At 49.5% G+C, this 19835-nt stretch overlaps 1 protein-coding gene across 1 annotated transcript in view; it reads left to right on the forward strand.

The window, feature by feature from the left end:
* Nucleotides 1–19835, forward strand: part of NRG2 (neuregulin 2) — a 159372-nt gene that overhangs the window by 114044 nt on the left and 25493 nt on the right. Inside the window, exons 3-4 of the mRNA XM_059483533.1 lie at nucleotides 507–625; nucleotides 14659–14779. Of these exons, the coding sequence (XP_059339516.1) occupies nucleotides 507–625; nucleotides 14659–14779 (240 nt within the window). The remainder of the gene's footprint in view (nucleotides 1–506; nucleotides 626–14658; nucleotides 14780–19835) is intronic.

Genomic DNA, 19835 nt, shown 5'->3' on the forward strand with positions numbered 1-19835 from the left:
CAAACCCCAGGGAGTGGATGTGCAGAGTGGTGAGGGGTGTCCCCCTGGGTGCTGTGGGTGTTTGCGTGAATGCAGCTGGTGGAGCACTGACTGCTCAGCATCCCTGCTGAGGAAGGTGCAGAGCAGGCATCTCCTCTCCACATCTCTGTCTGGCAGGCAGATCCCACTGTCCATCAGTAAATTGGCTCTTTTCCAGTGTGGAAAGCCTGTGCTGTAGTGCTGGGACTCTGGGCCTCAGCTCCTCATGAGACTTTCTGTGTGAATGAGAGCAGGTGTCAGACCAAAGCACACAACCGGCTCAGAGCAGTGGGTTCAGAGGGAGGTGTTCTCCTAGCAAATCCTGGGAAGGGACTTGCCCAAATCCTATCCAGGCTCCAGTGCCCATTCAGCAAGCTCGGGCAGCCCATCCTGTCAAGCAGGGGTGACCCTCCAGGGCCAGGAATGGTTGTCACTTCATGAGGTTGGTCAGCAATGGAGTAAGAAATGTCTGCTGTACTTTTCAACAGAAAGATTTCCAGACTGCAGTTCAACAAGGTGAAGCTTGAAGATGCTGGGGAGTACAGCTGCGAAGCCGAGAACGTTTTAGGGAAAGACACCGCCAAAGGCAGCCTGAATGTGAAAAGTGGTAAGTGAAGAAGCCAGCAAATGTCTCGAGCTGTCTGCCATTCCACAGAAAGGTTCTGCTCATGGTCTGTCTTGTATTTTGTTTCATGCTTTCAGGATATCGAGTAAAATAATCTTGGGAGATAAGAAAAATGCAGCTTAGCATAAATGTTTATCTTTGTTATCTGTTACTGGCAATGTGGTTAATTTACATTTTAAATAAACTTACAGTCGATGTATTTTTTTAAAAAAAAGGGGTAAGGAAGAAAGAAAGCTGGTGGGCTTGATGTTTTCATTTTTTAAAGAATTTCTGAGAAGCAAAACTCACCAGAAGACAAGTATTTAGACCATAGCTTTGTGATGAGTGAAGTTGCTTCTGGTTTTCATCCTAGAATGTGTGCTCCATCTCTTAGAGCTCAGCGGATGGAGTCTGAGGTTAGGTGGTTTTATTATTATCTTGGTCATAATAATTATATTGCTTAACACGCTGGTTTGGATGCACCCTCCGGCTCAGAAAGTCCCTACAGTGGCTGCCAGAAGCTGGGAGGGCACAGCTGGGAGGGGGTGACTGTATTTCCTAAGCTCTTCCTCCTGCCATTCACAAGGGGCACTGTGGCAGCCTGGGCTGTGAGCTGGGCTCTGCAGCCCTTTGCTGGGATCCAAGATTTGTTCTCATCCCATGTGAGGGAAGGTAGCTTGCTCCTGCTGCTTTCTGGCAGTATTTTCTCTCTTACTTCAGTGTGTTTGCCATCCTGAATCCTTTGTTCTGTGGAGCTGCAGCATCACACAGCCTGCCCCTGCCTGCAGGGTCTGCAGGAAAGCCACCCTTGCTCACACCTCTCTGCCTTCATCCTCCATGTCTGTGAACTCAGCCCTGCTGCTCTGCTGGGTTTATTTCCAATTCTGATAGCAAAGGTGTCCCCAGTAAGAAACTGAGGCAGTGCTCTCCTTTTTTATTTCTTGCCTCACTCTCTGGCTGTCCCACACCACATAAACTGCTCCTGTGTGATGGGAGCTGCATGTGCAACCTCCCTTCCCCCTGTGCAGCCATCAGAGCCCTGTCTGCTCTTCTGCTGCCCCTTCCCCAGCACCAGAAACCCTCCCACAGGAGGAAGAGAGAGGTTGAGCAGTGCCAATGCCTGCTGCAGGGCCCTGACCTGCACACCTGGTAAATGCACAGCAGGGAAATGCACAGCAGGGAAATGCACACCTGGTAAATGCACACAGGGAAATCACACAGGTAAATGCACACCTGGTAAATGCACAGCAGGGAAATGCACACAGGGAAATGCACAGCAGGGAAATGCACAGCAGGGAAATGCACACAGGGAAATGCGCACAGGGAAATGCACAGCAGGGAAATGCACACAGGGAAATGCACAGCAGGGAAATGCACAGCAGGGAAATGCACACAGGGAAATGCGCACAGGGAAATGCACACAGGGAAATGCACACAGGGAAATGCACAGCAGGGAAATGCACACAGGGAAATGCACACCTGGTAAATGCACAGCAGGGAAATGCACACAGGGAAATCACACAGATAAATGCACACCTGGTAAATGCACAGCAGGGAAATGCACACCTGGTAAATGCACACAGGTAAATGCACACAGGTAAATGCACAGCAGGGCAATGCACACCTGGTAAATGCACACAGGTAAATGCACAGCAGGGCAATGCACACCTGGTAAATGCACAGCAGGGAAATGCACACTGGATAAATGCACAGCAGGGAAATGCACACCTGATAAATGCACACAGGTAAATGCACAGCAGGGTAATGCACAGCAGGGAAATGCACGCAGGGAAATGCACAACAGGGAAATTCACACCAGGTAAATGCACAACAGGGAAATGCACACCAGGTAAATGCATACCTGGCCAGTGCAGGGCAGGCAGAACCTGCCAGGGTGCTAAGGAAGCCACCCTGTGTGACAAGAACCCTCCCAGCAGGGATGTGCCCACTCCTGAGCTGCCCAGAAATGTGTTAAGACCTGAAAACCCACGAAAGGCACACAAAGATCTCTCTGTGAATCTGGGGGTTCCCTGCCTGGATGGTCCATGCTCTCAGCCTTGCCACTGGGCCCTTGGCTCACTGCTCAGCTGCAGGCACACCTTAGCACAGCAGGGCCATCTGAGCCCCTACAAGGGCAGCCCAGGTGATGCTGATCCCTGGAGGCTTTTGTGGCCCTGTCACCCCTTTTTTCACCTCTTTTTACCACTCTTTTTCCTCTTTCCCCTCCAGCTACTCAGAGTTAAGCAGCCTTCCCCACTATGCAGGCTCATGCTCTCCTGGAGTATTCCTGTCCCCTCACTGCTCAGCCTTCCTGGGGCCTTGCAAGGTTTCCTCCCTTCTTCTGTGACACCTCTGAGTACAAAACTCCTCAGGGCACCTGAATCCACACGTGTTGTCCCCTGTTTCTTCTTCCACGGGATCCTTAGCACTGATCCTGTTGTGGCTTCCATTGCAAAGTGCTCTTTCCTCTATTCCAACACCACTTTTCCATTTCAGAAAAGCAGCTTTTCAGCCATACAGATCTGCTGCAAGTCACCAAAACCACCACATCTTTGGAGAGAGTGGCTGCAGAGCAGAGACCCCTTGGCACCTAGGAAATGCCCCTCAGCCAAACCCTCCCCTCACCCCTCCTCTAAAATTCCAGCATTTCCACAAAACTCCCAGCTCAGAAATAAATGCTTTTGCATTGAGAAACTTTGTGAGGGTGTTAATTTCTGAGGAAATGCTTCTGGACTTAGTCAAAATATACTGCAATATATTGCAGATTTTATGATTTTGAAGTAAATGAGATGCTTTCTTAGAAAAATATCCCGTTTCCCAGTTCTCATCATTGAATAGTCTAATGTTGATATCTCATGGCCATGAGGGCACAGTTGAGGTGGGATTGTTTCAGATTCTTTTTTTCCTCAGAAAATTTTTAGGCATCTCCTCTATTGCCCTGCCCCTTATCAAACACTGCAGAGAAAATCAAGTTGTACAAAAAATTCTTTCTGCTTCTGGCTCTTTGTGGTGGTCTGGCAGGGTGGTCAGGCTCCTGGGGCATCCTCCTTTGTGCATCCAGAGGGTGTGAGGGACCTCTCCAGAGGTGCTGGTGCTGCCAGCAGGGTTGAGTAGAGCATTCTGTGGGCATTGGGGTTCCCAGTATCCTGGTTCAAAAAGGGGAAATCACTCCCTGTGCTTGTCTCCCCTAATCCTGGGGTCCTTGCTTCATCTGTTTCCTGTTCCTCCACCTCCGGTCCAAGCATTAATTTGTGCTGCAAAACCTCACGTGGGATGGAGGCTCTTCAGAAAACCCCACCTCTTCTTAAACCTCACATTTTCCCCACTACCACATCCTGCCATCCCATCTTTGCACTCTTGTGGCCATCAGGGCTAAGGAAACCTCCCACATTTTCACTCATCTCCTGCCAGGTGAGCCCTGAGCCATCTCTGCCTCCTTATTGTGACACGAGGCCCTTCCCAGCGAGGGGACATCGTGCCATCCCCTGCAGGGACACTGCTTGTCCTGCCTCTGGCACCCCAATCCATGCCCTGCCAAAGCAGCACTGACACCTTGGCAGCCCCAGCCTGTGCCCCCAGCAGCACCTGCCCCTCTGCTCCTCCCCACAGTAGCTAAGCCCACCCTGCTCTGCTCAAAGGAGATTATTTTGTTCACTACTTTCTTACCTTAATTTCCCCAGGAACAACGAAAGCACCACAAGTCTTACCAGCCTCAGAAACTAAAATAGTTGTTATGGAAGAAGAGTGTAAGTACCTCTCCCCCACCCCCCTCATACAGCTGCTTTCCCCTGATTTGTTTGCTATTATGAGACATTTTTCATAAATGCTTTATTGCCTCCTGGAATCTTCTTTAATCACTCCTTCTGTCTGATTTTTCCCAAAGCCACTGGTCTTTCTTTCCCCAGATCTTTAAAAAAAAAAATCTGATTTATATTGCTGGTATCTATCTTGGAGAGGGAGAATTTGATAACTATTGCAATGGCAGCTTGAAGAACATGCTACTTAAAATTGCAGCTGAAGTTCAAGCACTCCCAGCTCTTTCAGTACATGGAGTTATTGGTATTTGCAAGATGTGCTTGTTATGGCCTTTGATTTAACAGGGTTTTCTTTTTTCATGTTGCTTTTGTGTTTGGGATTTTTTTGAGGATAGCTGATCAAACCAAAGCAGGCTGTTGGAAGTACAAGAAAAAAGACATGAGTCTTCTAAGCATAGGTAATAAGAAAATTGCAGAAAATCCATCCATGCCCTGCCATCCCATTTTTTTCTGAGTCTCCAGAAAGCAAGAACAGATTTCCCCAAATCCTTAATTTGATTTATTGTGGCTGAAATGTTTTTTAGCATTCCCTCCTACTCAGTTGTCCCAAAAACAGTAGAAAATGGGCACAGAGCAATAAAAACCAAGGAGGGGATAAAAGTGTAGATTAGAATCCTGGTGCCTGGACATTGGCTCAGCAATTCCTGGTGGAGGGTGGTTTTGTCTGTGTCAGGGGGTCTCTCCCCACTGGGAGCCACCAGGATCCTGGCAAAAGCCCTGGGAAGGCAGGAGCAGGCAGGGATTTTTATTTTTGTGTGTTTCCATCCCAGCTGCAAATGCCCAGATCTGAGAGCACAGCTGGCTGTGCCTCCCTGTTGGCAGTTCTGCTCTGCAGATTTTATGGGGATGTTTCCTCCTTTGAAAGCTCAGTCTTTTATGAATTTAAAGGAAATCTGATTGCAGCCACAGCAGGCACTGGCCAGGTATTCTTTAAAAGCTTTTCTGATTAGAAAACTGCACTTAAAATGTGCTCTTTGTAGTGTTTTCACTTGCACTGCACTAGGGATGCCAAGGTGAGATGCAGCATCATTAATGCCATGGCCACATCATCCTTCCCCAGGATTTTCCCTTTGCTTTCACCAGAAGAGATCCATGCTACTTATTTGCATCATATTAGATTAATTTTGTTTTCTTAAAAGCCAAATCTCAGAAAGGACACACAGAAATTTCCCCTTTTGGAAAACTTCTTTGCTCTGTGGGTGCATCATCACTTTTGTTTTCCCTAATAATGGGAAGAGATGGCAAAGGCCCCAGAGTTAAAGCTCTATCTCACTTTTCCCTTCACATTCCTTTTTTGCAATATCTCCCAAGTGTTATCTGTACAACTCAGAATCTCTCTGATTTTTATGGTGATGGATGTTGTATCAGAGAATTGCATGTGTGCATAGCATATGGGGAGGTGATGAAGATGTGGGATGGGATGATCTGGAGAGCAGACAAGTATCTCATTCTTGTAAGAGTCTTGCATTTCTTTTCAATCTCTGTATTCAGAGTCACCTGTAGGTTGTCCCTACTCTTGCTGTTTCACTGAAATCTTGTAAATCACTTGCTGGATTTTAAACACTGATGCCCCCAGTACCTGGTTTGTGAAAAGCAGGAGGTTCCAATCAGCTTCATTTGTGCTGCAGTAGCCTCATTGGTGGTGAAAATGTTAAATGAGACTTTGTTTTGTGCTTGTCACAGGCTGAGCCTGTGCAGTTGGGTGGCCACAGTGGCCCAGCTCACAGGCAGGAACTTGCAGGGATGTGGAAACTTGATCCTGTGCCCTGACAGGAAGGTCCTTTCTGCTCATTTCAACATCAGAGAGCCCAGAATGGCAACGTGATCCTGTCACAGAGCAGCATGAGGCAGCTAAACAAGGCTCAGGAGTCTGTGCACATGTTGGATAAACAGGATAGGAACCAGTGCTGACATTTAGAGCATTCTGATGGAGGCAGAAATGGAAGAAGGGTCAGAGAAATCTGGAGAGCATTCTGAGATGGAAGGTTTATGCAGGACAGAGCTAGTCAAACCCTCTCAACGTTTAATTTTACAAAGGTGAGATAAAGTTTGAAGTCTCTGAGAAGGTCAGGTAATCCCTTGTGCTTGCTTTCTGCTGTTGAGCTCTCCTCTAGCTCCGTTCCTTGACTTCAACAAGCAGGTGAAGCCCTGAGGGTGAGGAGAAAACACAGGCCAGGTGGAGGAAGCGTGGTTTGGATGCTGTCAGGGTGCAGGAGGCTGTGCCAGTGGTGTGCAGGTGCTCTAAACCAGCATGTGGATTATTGAGGCTGCTCCCCTGGACTCTGCTCATGCTCCTGGCTCACTCTGGAGCTGGGTGAGAGCCTGCTGAGTGCTTTATCAGCCTCGGTGGGCTGTCAGTGTCCTTGGCTGAGGGTGCTCTGCCGCAGAGAGGACTCAGGGTCACAGGAGAAGGGGAAACAGGAGAAAGAGCAGAACAGGCAGTGCTGAGCTGTGCTGGGAGCAGGAGCATTGGAGGCTGATATGAAGCACCTGAATGAAAGCTGGGCTCTCTGGGTTTGGTTTTGGGGCCTTTATTTCATCTGCTGGGCATCACAAGCCCTCCCCAGAGTCCCTCTAGAGACCCCTGTGGAAGGGTAGCTGAAACAGTCCTTTTTTCTCCAATTAAGTCTAACTCTCCACACACCAGTTTGGGCCCACAGATTTCATAGCTGTCATCCTGGTGATGCCATTGGGCTGTTTGTAGCCTCATTGGTGCAGAGCCATTGAGGCAATCCCCTCCAGTTTAATCCCTTCCCTGCTGCCCAGTGTGGCTGGGTGTAGAAAATGTTCTCCTCAGTTTGCCAGGTGAGCTTGGCCTGATGGACTTGCATGATTTCAGTGGTTGTGCTGTGCTTTGTGAGCTCCACACCCCACAGGAATGTGTGCCACGTGGTTATGGTTCAACCAACCCCCCAAACCTGCTCTCAAATTCAGTCTGGCCTGGCCTTTACTGGGTGATCATGGCAGACCTGCCTGTGACCTTGCTGGTCTTACTCCCCTCTTTTCTTCACCTCCTTATTCCTTTCTCTTGTTTGTCCTTATGTCCTCCCTCTCTCCTGCTTTGTTCTCAGTCCTGGGACTGAAGACGAGCTGGAGGTCTGACCTGCTGGTGACTGAGCTGCTCTGTACCTGCACAGCTGTAAATAAACTGTTGTGTGAGGTTCACTTCACCAAGGTCCAACATCCCAGATGACTCTGCACCAGGCATGCAGTTGTTAAAGTGTTGGTCCAGACTGATGGGGAATAGAGCTAAACACAAAGGAACTTGTGAATCTGGGAATGACCCCACCAGTGTGCTGGAAACCCACTGAGATCTCCCTTGGCCTCATGCTTTGAGGTGCTGTGTGTGATCTGCAGCTACGGGGTGTCACAGGGCCACGCTTCAACCCAGGCACAGTTACCACTTCTGAGTGAGACATTTTGCTTCTCTTTGTCCTCCCATGGAGCTTGGCAGGTCTCTCCATCCTTGCTCCCTGAATTGTTGCTCTCATGAGTGTGGAATCCCATCTGGTCAGTCCCTGGCCCCTCCAGCCTGAGGCCACTGAGCCCTCCTGGAGCCCCAGGTGTGAGCACAGAGCTCTGGCCTTGGAGGTGAAGGGTGTCCAGCCAGCCCAGAGCACAGGCAGAGCAGACACAAGTCTGGCCATGTGAACAGAGCAGTTTTCAATATCAGACTAAAAATAAATGCTGGTGTGGTCTTTGCTGGGATAATTTCAGCCGCGTTGCTGGAGGTGGGGCTGTAATTGAGCGGAACCTGCATGCACGCAGGCACGGAGCCTTGCGGTGAGTGTGGAGATCTCACTGAGTGTGAAGATCTCACTGCCTCTCTGCAGAGAGCTCTGTGGTGCCTGGCAGCTGCCCCATCCTGCTCACTGCTCATTTTGCACTCTGTGTATTTTTTAAGTAGTCACGCAGCTGCCACTCGAGATGTGCTGTGAAGACTCTAAAGGCAAAGAGGGGCAGGATAAGTGTGGGGTGGGAGCTGGTGTCCCCTGGGAGCACTGAGGCTAAGCCCAGCCTTTAGAACTGGGCTGTGGACATGGGGATCTGCTCTTCTGGCTCCATCCTGGGATCCTGGTGTGTTGCTTCACTTCTTGGGCTTCAGCTGCCCTGCCTGCAAAGCTTTCACGCTGGCATTGGCTCTGTGAAAGGATTTTTAGGTTGCTGAACAAATCCCCTCATTGAAGTATCATGTTGCTGCTATTACAATTGATGCTGGGGATTTGGGGAAATGAAATGCTGCACTGCTGTCATGTGCATTTTCAGAGCCCTGTGGTAGAGCAGAGCATAGGAAGGGCTCCCTCATAAAGCTGCAGAGATCATTCCAGAGGAGCAGCCTGAAGCTTGGCAATAAGGCAATAACACAGGACTTTGCCCCTGCAATAACTGCCTGTCCCATGGAAACAGGCAGCCCCTGGGTGCTCAGAAACCTTTAAACTTGTTTCTTACTGAAACCCCTGAACAGGGCAGATGGGAGAGGTGGGGAATGCAACCTGTGCTGTTTTGATCAGCAGCATCTGATGGTCCAAGATGAGTGCCTTGCAGTCTGGTATTTGTATCTTGGGATGAGCTCCTAGCGTGCAGCTATTGATCCTAATGATCCCCTCGGGAACTGGAAACATGATTCCAGCAGGATCTATTTCAATAAAATGCGGGGGTAAATATTTGGTCATTTCCAAATGAGTAAACACACAGGAGCAGAATTTTTATGAGCTCCAGAGTCCCCAGTCTCCTGTCAGGCAAACCCCAGTGTGCACAGGCCCTTCTGATTTTATGTACAGATAACAGAGGGGAGCATCCAGGCTCTGCTCAGGTTTATTGCAGGAGGAGGTGTTGTATCAGACACACAGAGGGAATGGTGAGGAACACCAGCCCCTCCATGTATTAATCAGTGTAAATCACGGATTTAGTGTGGCTCACACCAGGATTACAGCCCTACAACTGAGGAATATCTTGGCCAGACACCTTCTCATCCATGTTCTTCTAACAAGCAGTTGGATGAACTCTGCTGAGAGGAACCTCAGCCATTCTGTGTTTTATCAGTAAGTACATGAGGCATATACAGAGCAGGCAATCTGTATACACTCCCCAACCAGCTGAGTTCATCTGTCTAACTGAATGTCTAAATATTGAGAGAATAAAGTGTCTGTGCTCTATGAACCCACCAGCCAAAGTTATTTATAAAGAAGAAAAGGAGCGGCGAAACCATCGCTGTCTCCCTGCTCTCCTCGACAGTAGCTGTAGCTCGTGAAAAATTAACTATAATTTATAGTCCAAGCTGCATTAATTAACTCTTTGCAGGGGGAGGGTTTCACCAGGCTTCTGGGAACAGGCTGGTGAGCTGCCTGCAAAGGTGAGATGACGTGCATGGCAGGAATTGTGTAAGAATCCCTGCACAATCATTAATGGCCTTTCTGCGTAGATGGGCTGTGTGCAGGGAAGTCCACCTGGCACAGTCACTGCCCCTGGCTCTCTTCTCTGCTGCCCTGCCATTGATGATAGTCCAGAATAACCGAGACATGTGGTGGAAAACAGACTCTGTGAATTACTCCAGTGCTCTGAATCTGCCATGTGTTTATGCTGCTCTGTCCTCACTGGCTGGGGCAGCAACAATAAAATGTGGCTGCAGATCATTCACAAACACATAATCAAGAGCCAGCCCTCTCTTCCCTGTCCTCACCTCTTTTCTTCACCTCATTATTCCTCTCTCTTCTTTGTCCTCACCTCCTCCCTCCCTCCTGCTTTGTTCTCAGTGCTGGGCTGAAGACCAGCAGAGGTCTGACCTGCTGATGGCTGAGCTGCTCCAGCCCTTCTCCCACCCTGCAGGGGCTTTCTGACCAGTTTGCCCCTGTGGATCTCAGGGGCACCTTGCTTATTCCTCCTGGTCAGAAGGAAATGTCACCACTTGCTTGCCTCATGCACACTCGTGGTTTTCTGCTTTTAATTTGTTGAAGTACCTGGGGAGGTTCTTGGTTCATGGCTGGTGTCACTGCACAGCTCCCTCATCACGTCCCACTGCCTTCATGAGTCCTGTTCCACCCTGCTACCACCCAAAACTGCTCCCTTGCTTATTCAGTTCTGCACTCATCTCAGCAATTTCACAACTTTCCGAGTCATTTGGGATAGATGGAGTTGTGTTGGAGGCTGAATGAAGGACTTATTCTGCCACACCAGTCAATGGGGGGTAAAATCTGCCTGCTGTTGTAGAGCAGTTAATGTGAAATAGCTGTGGGGAGTAATTGTGCCTGTGGATCAGCAGGCACAGTGTTTGGCACAGAGCTGTAAATAAACTGTGTGTGAGGTTCACTTCACCAAGGTCCAACATCCCAGATGACTCTGCACCAGGCATGCAGTTGTTAAAGTGTTGGTCCAGACTGATGGGGAATAGAGCTAAACACAAAGGAACTTGTGAATCTGGGAATGACCCCACCAGTGTGCTGGAAACCCACTGAGATCTCCCTTGGCCTCATGCTTTGAGGTGCTGTGTGTGATCTGCAGCTACGGGGTGTCACAGGGCCACGCTTCAACCCAGGCACAGTTACCACTTCTGAGTGAGACATTTTGCTTCTCTTTGTCCTCCCATGGAGCTTGGCAGGTCTCTCCATCCTTGCTCCCTGAATAGCTGCTCTCATGAGTGTGAAATCCCAGATCAGGTACCTTGGAAGCCTCTAGAATATGTGTTACCCCACACAGCAGTGTGATTACAGGTTTTAAGAGAGACAGATCTGTATTCAGTGCACCAAACCTCAAAAAAAAACCCATTAGGAATTCCTATGACTGGAAAAAATATCCCATGAATATCATGTGTGCAGTATGGTCTCACTATTTCCAAAGAGAAAAACAGAACCAGGGATGACCCTAAAAAGAATAAAAAGAGATCATTGCTTCCCAACTAGGGAGGGAGATGCAGGCTGTGCCTGTAAAGCCACAGGTAGCACAGGGGAAACAAATGGGGATAAAGAGTAGTTTTTTCCTAACACAAAGGCCAGAAAAGGGTAGGTTAAAAATATCAAAATGAAGATGTGGCTTTACACACTGTGTGCATAGCACTGGAGCTCTTGGCACAAATTGTAGGTGCTAGAAGATTAGATTTATTCAAACAGCAACTAAACTTGATGGTGGAAGAATCCAGCAAAGACCACTAAATGTGACAACACTGAGGCTGCCTTGGATTGTTTCTGTGCTGCCCATCCTGCAGGGGCTCAGGAAAATGATCACTGATCTTCTTTTTTAAGCTTTGCCACTGTTGGGGCCAGGACAGGGCTTTGGCCTGACCAGAGTTACAGTCTGAAATGGCCTCATTTCCTGACGCTCTCCTCTCAACAGGGAACTGCCTCTCTCTGTGGCCTTTGCCATATCTCTGTGCTGACAAATGCACTGGAGAGAGGCGATTCCATGGCTCAGTTTTAAAACACTTGGTGCTTCTTTGGGATAAAAGGCAAGGTACTTGCAGGAAAGAGGGTTGAAAGGATAATGACATTAGAAAGATGCTTCCAGTAGAGGTGATCACCCGTGTATTTTCCTGCAGTATTTCCCAACCATGTATTTCCCTGACAGGCACAGCTCTACTGACAGCTCTCCCCTAGAAGTGCCCAATATGCCCAAGCCTCAGTCATGTCAGGATCTTTTTTACCTGTTTAAAAGGGACAAAACTGTTTCTATGGGATGAAGATCCCATGCAATCTCTGGCTGATGAGCACTGTGATCCTCCTGTATCACATCACACAGCACTGCATCTTCCCATCCACCTTTCTTGGTGGGTTGGGTATCTTTGTATCTGGGGTGTTTCCTATGGGGAGGTTTCTGGGCTCTGCTTTCAGTTCTCCCTCTCTGCCCCTCTCTTGCTGTGGCAAGGCTTGCTCCAAAATAATTCTCTGTAGGGTTTATGATGTGAGACTTTGCCAGATGGATCGTTTTGCTTGCTACCATGTGCTGTGTTTGATGGTTGCAGGGGTGACAGCTCCCTGCAGCCTGTGCTTGTTTTTCATCCGTGTGCCTTTCAATTTGCACCAGCTCTTGGGCTGATGAAGTTTCAGTGCTCCCTGATCCAATGGTGCACTTGCAGAGACCCACATTTATCAGAGACCCACAGCTCTCCTCTCCTGAGTAGAAATGTGCTACTATCTTGTAAAGGTATAAATTATAAAGTCTTGTCTGTATAATGAGTCTGCATTCCTCAGATAAATTACACAGACTCATAATGGCTTTGGCTTTTAGTTACCATTAATCTTAACTGCAAGGGAGTGCTGAATTTCCTGCAGAAGTGTGGGATTCAGATTTTTGAAAGGGTTTCACTGGAGGCTTGGTCAAACCAAACTCAGCTCCAGTGTGAGCACCCTGCTGTCCACATTTGGCTCCCAGCTGGCTGCAGGACGTGCCCTGAGGGAGCAGCTGCTGTCCCAGGGCTGTGAGCACTCTGGCTCGCTGCTGGAGTGTTTTCCATGTCTCCTTAGCAGAGCACTTTGGGACAGCTTGCTGTGCCCTGGATAGCTGTGAAAAGACAGAGCCAGAGGCAATGGTTATTCAAGGCAAGGCATGGGAATAGCTCTGGCCTGTCAGCCAGTGGGAGGCATCCATGGGAATGGCAGACAATGGCTGGGACAGCACACGGGACAGAGCAGGGAGCTGATCCATGCTCAGGTGACAGTGTGGGTGCTCCAGGTGGGCGCAGCCCAGAGGGAATATCCTCTGGACCCCACAGACCCTGCAGAGAGTCCCAGACGTGTGAGAGGCACAACAAACTCAAGTGCCAAGCATCACCCACACGTGAGAGGCTTCACAAGGTGCTGGGAGCCCTCCTCTGCCTGGAGAGCCCAGATGTTCCCAAAGGAGCTGGGAATGCAGCCCTTGGCTCTGGTGTGTGTGCTGCAGCCCCTGCAGAGGTGGGGTGGGCACAGAGGCTGCCCAAGGAATGGGAGCAGCCCTGGCTGCCTCTGGCACAGCCCATGGCTCGTCCTGCTGCTCCTCCTGGGGCTCTGCCTGGCTCTGGTTCAAGCTTTCTTCCTCAAGTCCTGTGTCAGTGAGGATGCAGTCTCAATGATGGTGTCACAAACCTCTCCAGGAGGCTCATTCTTGCCTTGGAAAAGAGGATGGAAGAGAATATCTCCTCAGAAGCTTTGGCTACAGCATAAAAGGTGCTGCAAAGCAAGCAGTAGCCACTGCTGGAGGTGTAACTGTGATAGGGTCTGAGCAAGGTGGGTAGTCCAGGAAAGGGGATTTGTAATGAGGTTAAGTATTCAGTTGTAACAAATCCATGCTTTTTAGTGCCCAGCACTCCTTAGATTTATGTGAAGATGGGTCTGCATTCCCCAAAGCTGCTTACCATCTGTAACCTGTATCAATGCTCTAACAACTGATTTTTCCTTCCTAGAAGCATTTTTTTACTTTTGGAGACTCTGCTTTGGTCTGTACATTTATCAGAGTCTCTCAGAGACAGGAATTACAGTGAAATTCTGCAGGTTTTCTTGTCACTTACAGGACAGCTTTTCTCTAGAAACCTTTTGTAAAGGTTTTCTCTAGGAAGAAGTTTAGATTTGGAAAAGCACCTGGGAAACTGGAGTCATGCTGGCTGCCTGCCTCAGCACAAGCTGGGGCTGGCTGGCTTCTCCTGCTGCACTTTGCTGGGGCTGTTGGGGCAGCCCAGCTGTGGCAGGACAGAGAAATGCTCAGGAGAGGGCAGGGACAGATGGAGCTGTTTTTGCTCATGCCAGACCTGCTCCTGGCTCTGAAAACTCGACTGGCAAAGGTGTGGAGCAATGCAAAGTGCCCTGCAGCACCTCTGGGTCTGGCTCCAGTGTCCTGAGGTGCTCAGGCCTCACAGCACATCCCTGGGACTCTGTGATTCTGCAGCTCCCCTCCTTCCTGACCCTTCCTTGCCTCCTGGCACAGCATTCCCAGCATGAGGGAGGGCCAAGGACAGTGAGAAAGGGGCATTTCCCTACAGCTTGCCAAAAAAAAGATTTTGTACTACATTGCGGCTGCTTAGAGGATGATGAGTCTTCACCTCCTCACTCACTTGGCCCCTTTTGCTGGGAAAGGAAGGGTCAAGTTGCAGCCCTGGGACCTGAAGGTGGGTCTGCAGGCACAGGCTGAGGTTTGTAGCTCTGGGGTTTTTACTTTGGCAAATGAACTCGTAGAAAATCATCTAAGGAAGCAGAATTGCCAAACAAAGGAAATAACAATATCTCCTTTTTGTGTGTGTGTTTTTGTTTTCCCCTGCAGTAACCACAACTCTCTCCTCCTGGTCCGGGCATGCCAGAAAATGCAACGAAACAGCCAAGTCCTATTGTGTCAATGGAGGGGTGTGCTACTACATCGAGGGCATTAATCAGCTGTCGTGCAAGTAAGTGAGTGGAGTTCTTGTGTCAATATGGAAATTTCTTGGCTGAGGGAGAGGAGACCTTAGTGCAGCTGCCAGACTGGGGGGGAGCTCTGAAATTCTCCTGGCAATTGCAGTTTGAGCTGTGCAGGTTCAGAGAGGGGCACTAGAGGGGCAGGGGTGGGGAGGGGGGGCAAGGATTTGTATTTTCCTTTTTTGTGTGCGTGTCACTGTTCACTTTTCCTGGCTTTTCTCCCTCTAAGAATATGTTTGTCCTGGCTGTTTCTTTCCCCTTTCTCCTCTGCAGCTTCAAGGAAATTTGGGTCCCTTTTGCTCTCCCTGAGCTGACACGTCCTGTTCTCCAATCAGGGAGATTTTCAGGGGCACAGCCTTCTCCTCTTTCCCCATGACTGGAGGGGTCCCTTGTTGAGACCTGCCCCAACCTCTCCTGTGTCTCATGGGCCCAGGGTTAACCCCCAGCTGTTCCCCTCTCTGTGCAGCTTTGTGGCCACTGTGTGGGATGTTTGTTTCCCCCTTCAAACCTGCAAGAAAAGCTAGAGACGTGTACTAAGTTATCCCTAAAATGAGCTTTGAAGGGTTTGAAGTGGGGCTGCACAGCCTGAGGGATGTGGAATGGGATGTGAGAGTTTTTCACCCCTGGCTCAGAGCCAGACAGCCCAGTGGCATCTCACACCTCACCCCCAAGCCTAGCAGTGCCTGGGGACAAGCTGTGCAGTCTGATTGCCAGTGCTGGAGGTACCCAGAGCTCAGCTGTCCCTGCCCCTGGGCTCCTGCACAGTGAGCAGGACCTGGTGCCCTGGCTGTGCACTCACTGAGCATATGGAATCCTCTCCTGAGCTCCCCTGGTGACCCAGGCAGCACTGCCCAGCTCAGAGAAGCCCAGAGCTGACAGTTGTCTCCCTTTGGAACCCAGAGACCTCTCAGTGGAGACACAGCCAAAGGTATTTGCATCTGTGGGTGTCACCCAGCAGCACTGCAGGATGTGATGCTCATCAGGTACCTCAGCTCCTCAGGCCTAGAGGCTGCACTGAACACAAGCCTGAAAGGGCTGGATCACACTGAGCACAGCTCCTCCCTTGTCCCAGAACTCCTCTGATTCTGCAGGGAGCAGCAGAAGAGGCCATGTGGAAATGGATCCTGCTGAGCTCCTGTGCTCTGGCTCTCCAGTGCAGCTGGGGTGGAAGGAGCAGCTCCCAGTCCTCCCAGACTCACCCTCAGACACACAAAGAGTTGGGCAGGACAGAAAGCAGAAGCTGCGGCTCCCACATTTCCCATGTGTGCATGGAGTGGGAGCAGCCCCTGTCCCCCCCAGCCCTGTGCTTTGGTGTAGTTGTCACTGCCATTGGCTCCTTGGTGGCACCATGGTCTCCTCTGGTCGGTGCTCCTCACAGGAAACAGGGGGGGAGCCCCATGTGATGGTTAAAGTCACAGCCACCATTCTGGGGTAGCTGCAGCCCAGGAAGCTCCAGAAATCCCAATCTTTCCATTCTGGGAAGGGCTGAACCCTTGAAGTGTGGAAGAGTGTATGAATCAAATCTGCAAGCAATGTGGTCATAGCCGGGGCACAGATTTCAAGGCTATTTCTTTTGGGAAGGACCCAAATGCAGATCAAGATTCAAATGGGATCAATTTCTAATTACAACAAGAGTTACCTGAACCCCTACCATGCATAAAAATCACTTTTTCCTAATGAAGAATACTGTGGTACTTGTCAAATGTCTTCAGCAGCTCTACTGTTTCAACCAAAGCAATTCCAGCCTACCTTCCAACCAGGCTGTTCTGACAGATGATGAACAGAGGGAGCACTCAGTGATGGATCCCACTAAGATTTTATGTGCCACACCAAACAGACCTAATTATTTCATATCATTTGAAAGCCTGAATTCCTCACTTTGCAGATGGTAAAATGATATCCTTGCCTGGTGAGTTCCAAGGTACCAATTGCTAAAACCAGATAGGAACTGAGCAGGCATGTGTGGAAGGGCAGGAAGGTGTTACCCTGAGAAGAGGCTGGAAGGGCTGCACTGTCACTGCTCATCTGCCAGGAAAGGTGAAAAACAAGAAAAACAGAAAAACAAGGCTTCATGTTCTCAGAAACCCAGGGGACCCAATGCCTTCCACACAGCACAGTCACTTCTGATCTTACTGCTTGAGGACATCCCTGGATGCTCATTCTCCTTGGGTGCTTTTATCATGAAAATCTCAAACTGAAGATAAGAAAACCTGGCTTTTGAAGTGGTGTAATTTTAGAGTTTCTGGATTCTAGCTATTGAGGGATGCAGAAGCATTTGAACTGAAAAGTTTTTCCCATAAAATGGCTCTCCCAATGATTTTGGAGTGATTTTTGGGGAAGATGCTGATGAATAAACAGACTTCACCTTTGCCTGCAAACAAAGAGCTGAGACATTCCATGCTTTCTAAGGCAGGAGATCTGCTGCTGTGGTTTGTGAAAGATGCAGGAGAAAGGAGAAGAGGCAAGGACACAGGTTTCCATGTTCATTTCTGATCTCTGCAACAGCAGCCTTGGCCCTCCAGCCTGACTGTGCCTCTGAGCCAGGAGCATGGAAGAGATCAGCAGGTTCTGCTCACAACCTCTTCAAAAGCTCTGGAGATCAGCAAGAGCCACGTGAGCAGCTCCAGCCAGGAGCAGAACGTGTCCAGGGCCTTGGGGGGATCATCTGGCCCCTGTGCCCCCTTCCAGCCCTCCCTCACTGAATGCTCAGGGGGTTCTATCCCCCCCAGCACCCTTGTGATGTTCCCAGCCTTTCCAATGCCAGCTACCAGAGTTTTGGAGTGTTCTTGTTCACTGCCTGCCACCATCCTGCCATCAGCTTCTTGGGGTGGGTTCCATTCTTGCAGATGCCCAGAAGCACAGGAAATCCTTCCTGAAGATGTCCCCCCTGGCAGTCTGGACCAAAAACAGCAGATGGGTTCTCCAATAATTTCTTCTCCTGATGTGGTTCATGCTCGATTTGCAGCAAATATTGCCTAAATTGGCAGCTGGCTTTTTATTATTATTTTTTAACAGTCTTCCCAGAAACATGTTCCTCCTGGTCTTTTAAATCCTGAGGAACAAAGTATTTGCTTGTAATCCCACTTCCTCCCTCCCTTTCTAATATGCTTCAGACAGACCTTGGATAAAGCATTTTCTTCACTGAGGAAGAGCCCAGAATGGACTTGGATTGTTCCAGAAATTGTGTCTTTTTGGATTGTGTTCTTCCATAATTTTATCCTTAATTTGAAGTAAATTCTACACATGCTGGTGTCAAAGGAAACCTGAACATAAAGTGATCTGTGCTGCTGTCCTGACTCTGCAAACAGACCACCTGGAAGTCAAATGGGAGAAATGGGACCTGCCTCAAATATTCTGCAAATTTTCTGCATAAGCCTGGGAAATGACAGAGCCACACACAGACAGAACTCACTCAGCATCTCTTGTAAATTAAAAAGCTCCAGGATCTTTGACAGGACGAACTTCTCAATGCTTTTTCCAGATCATTTTGCTCAAAGAGGCCTGAGGAGATGACTCCAGGGCAGGGACAGGTGTGAGCAGAGCTCAGAGGGGATGCACACAAGGAAGTCTCCAGCCTTGAGCTGGGGCACACAGCAGTGGTGCCTGGTTTGTTGTGCCCAGTCACACAGAGCATTGGGATCACTGGCAGCCTCTGCTCTTGGATCTGCCTCCATCCTGGAGAGTCCTTGGCACAGCTCAGCACTTGGAGGCTGCTTTAAGCTTTTATTGCTGGGTGCCCCACAGGGCTGTGCCTGTGCTCTTTTCCCCCGTTGGGTCTTGGCACACATGAGGTACAGCTGGGGTCTTCCCAGCCAAACAAAGCAAGCAAGTCAGGTCTCATCACTGCAGAGCCTTCTCTGCCCACTGGAATGCTCCTCATATCTCTTCTGTGTGGTCAGTGGATCAAAGTGATCAGCTCTGGGCCAGGATCTTGTGTGGGATCAGAAGACTTAAAGAGCATTATGGAGCAGCACCCCCACATCGTGTTGGACCAGTTGTGCTCCCAAGAGTCAGGCCGGATGATTTGCAAATGTGACAGATAAACAGCCTGGATTTGGGGTGACAGCTCTGCCTCTGGGGGAGGCAGGTCAGAGGCCTGGACCACCTCAGGCAAACAGGGAAAGTCAAGGAGAGAATAAAAAACAAAACAAAGCAAAAGGAGAAAAGATCAGATCGTTTTAAAATTAACTGATGAATCAAAGTCACCAATTTTCAAAATCATATCTCCAAGCTATTGTTTCCTGCAGATCTTCCCAAGAAACAGAAAGATTATTCTGAAGTTTTGGCCACGCTGCAGCTGCCCTGTGCCTTCCCAGAGCCCCATCCAAAGGTGTGACTGTCACAGGGATGCTGCATGGCCCCTGGCAGCACTGTTTGCTCAGCTGTGGCATCTGGAGCTGTTCCACCCTGCCAGTGGCATTTGGTCATTGCACAGCCACAGGGACGTCACTGTGCCAGGGGTGTAGAGCAGCCCTGTGGGGAGGTGTTGCAATGTCCCTGGAAATGGAGAGCCAGGGGTGAAATCTCCACATCCTGTTCCAAATCCCCCGGACCAGCCAGGACTCGTTCCTTGGGGTTTGCATGCTGTTTGTCTTGGGTGATGAGATCAGGTGCCTTCTCAGGTTCAAGAAGCCCATCTGTGCCTCAGTGCACTGTGGCTGCATCAGCCCCTGAGGCCATCAGAGTGTGGGAGCTGATCCTGCAGCAGCAAAGGCTCAGTGAGGGCAGCAGGTCCTGCCAACACCGAGCACTGAGCCAGCAGTGGGTGTCCCTGAGCTTTGGACTCCACTCTGCAGCAAACATGTCTTGATTAGCTGCTCTGGAGAAGGCCTTTGTGTTTATTCTGGTTGCTTTCTCTGCTTTCCATCAGTGATTTGGTGGAGCCCAGCCTTTTGTGGCTCTCCAGAGCCTGATCATCTGGGACTGGTCAGGGGACAATGACAGAACTGTCTTCTTTTTCAGCCCTTCCCACAAAAAAGCAACGTGTTTGGAACATTTTTTTTCCATTTGCTTACTTCAGTGCATTGTGTCCTTCTGCTACAGCTT

Source organism: Ammospiza nelsoni, chromosome 16 (assembly GCF_027579445.1).
Source record: "Ammospiza nelsoni isolate bAmmNel1 chromosome 16, bAmmNel1.pri, whole genome shotgun sequence".
NCBI lineage: Eukaryota > Metazoa > Chordata > Aves > Passeriformes > Passerellidae > Ammospiza > Ammospiza nelsoni.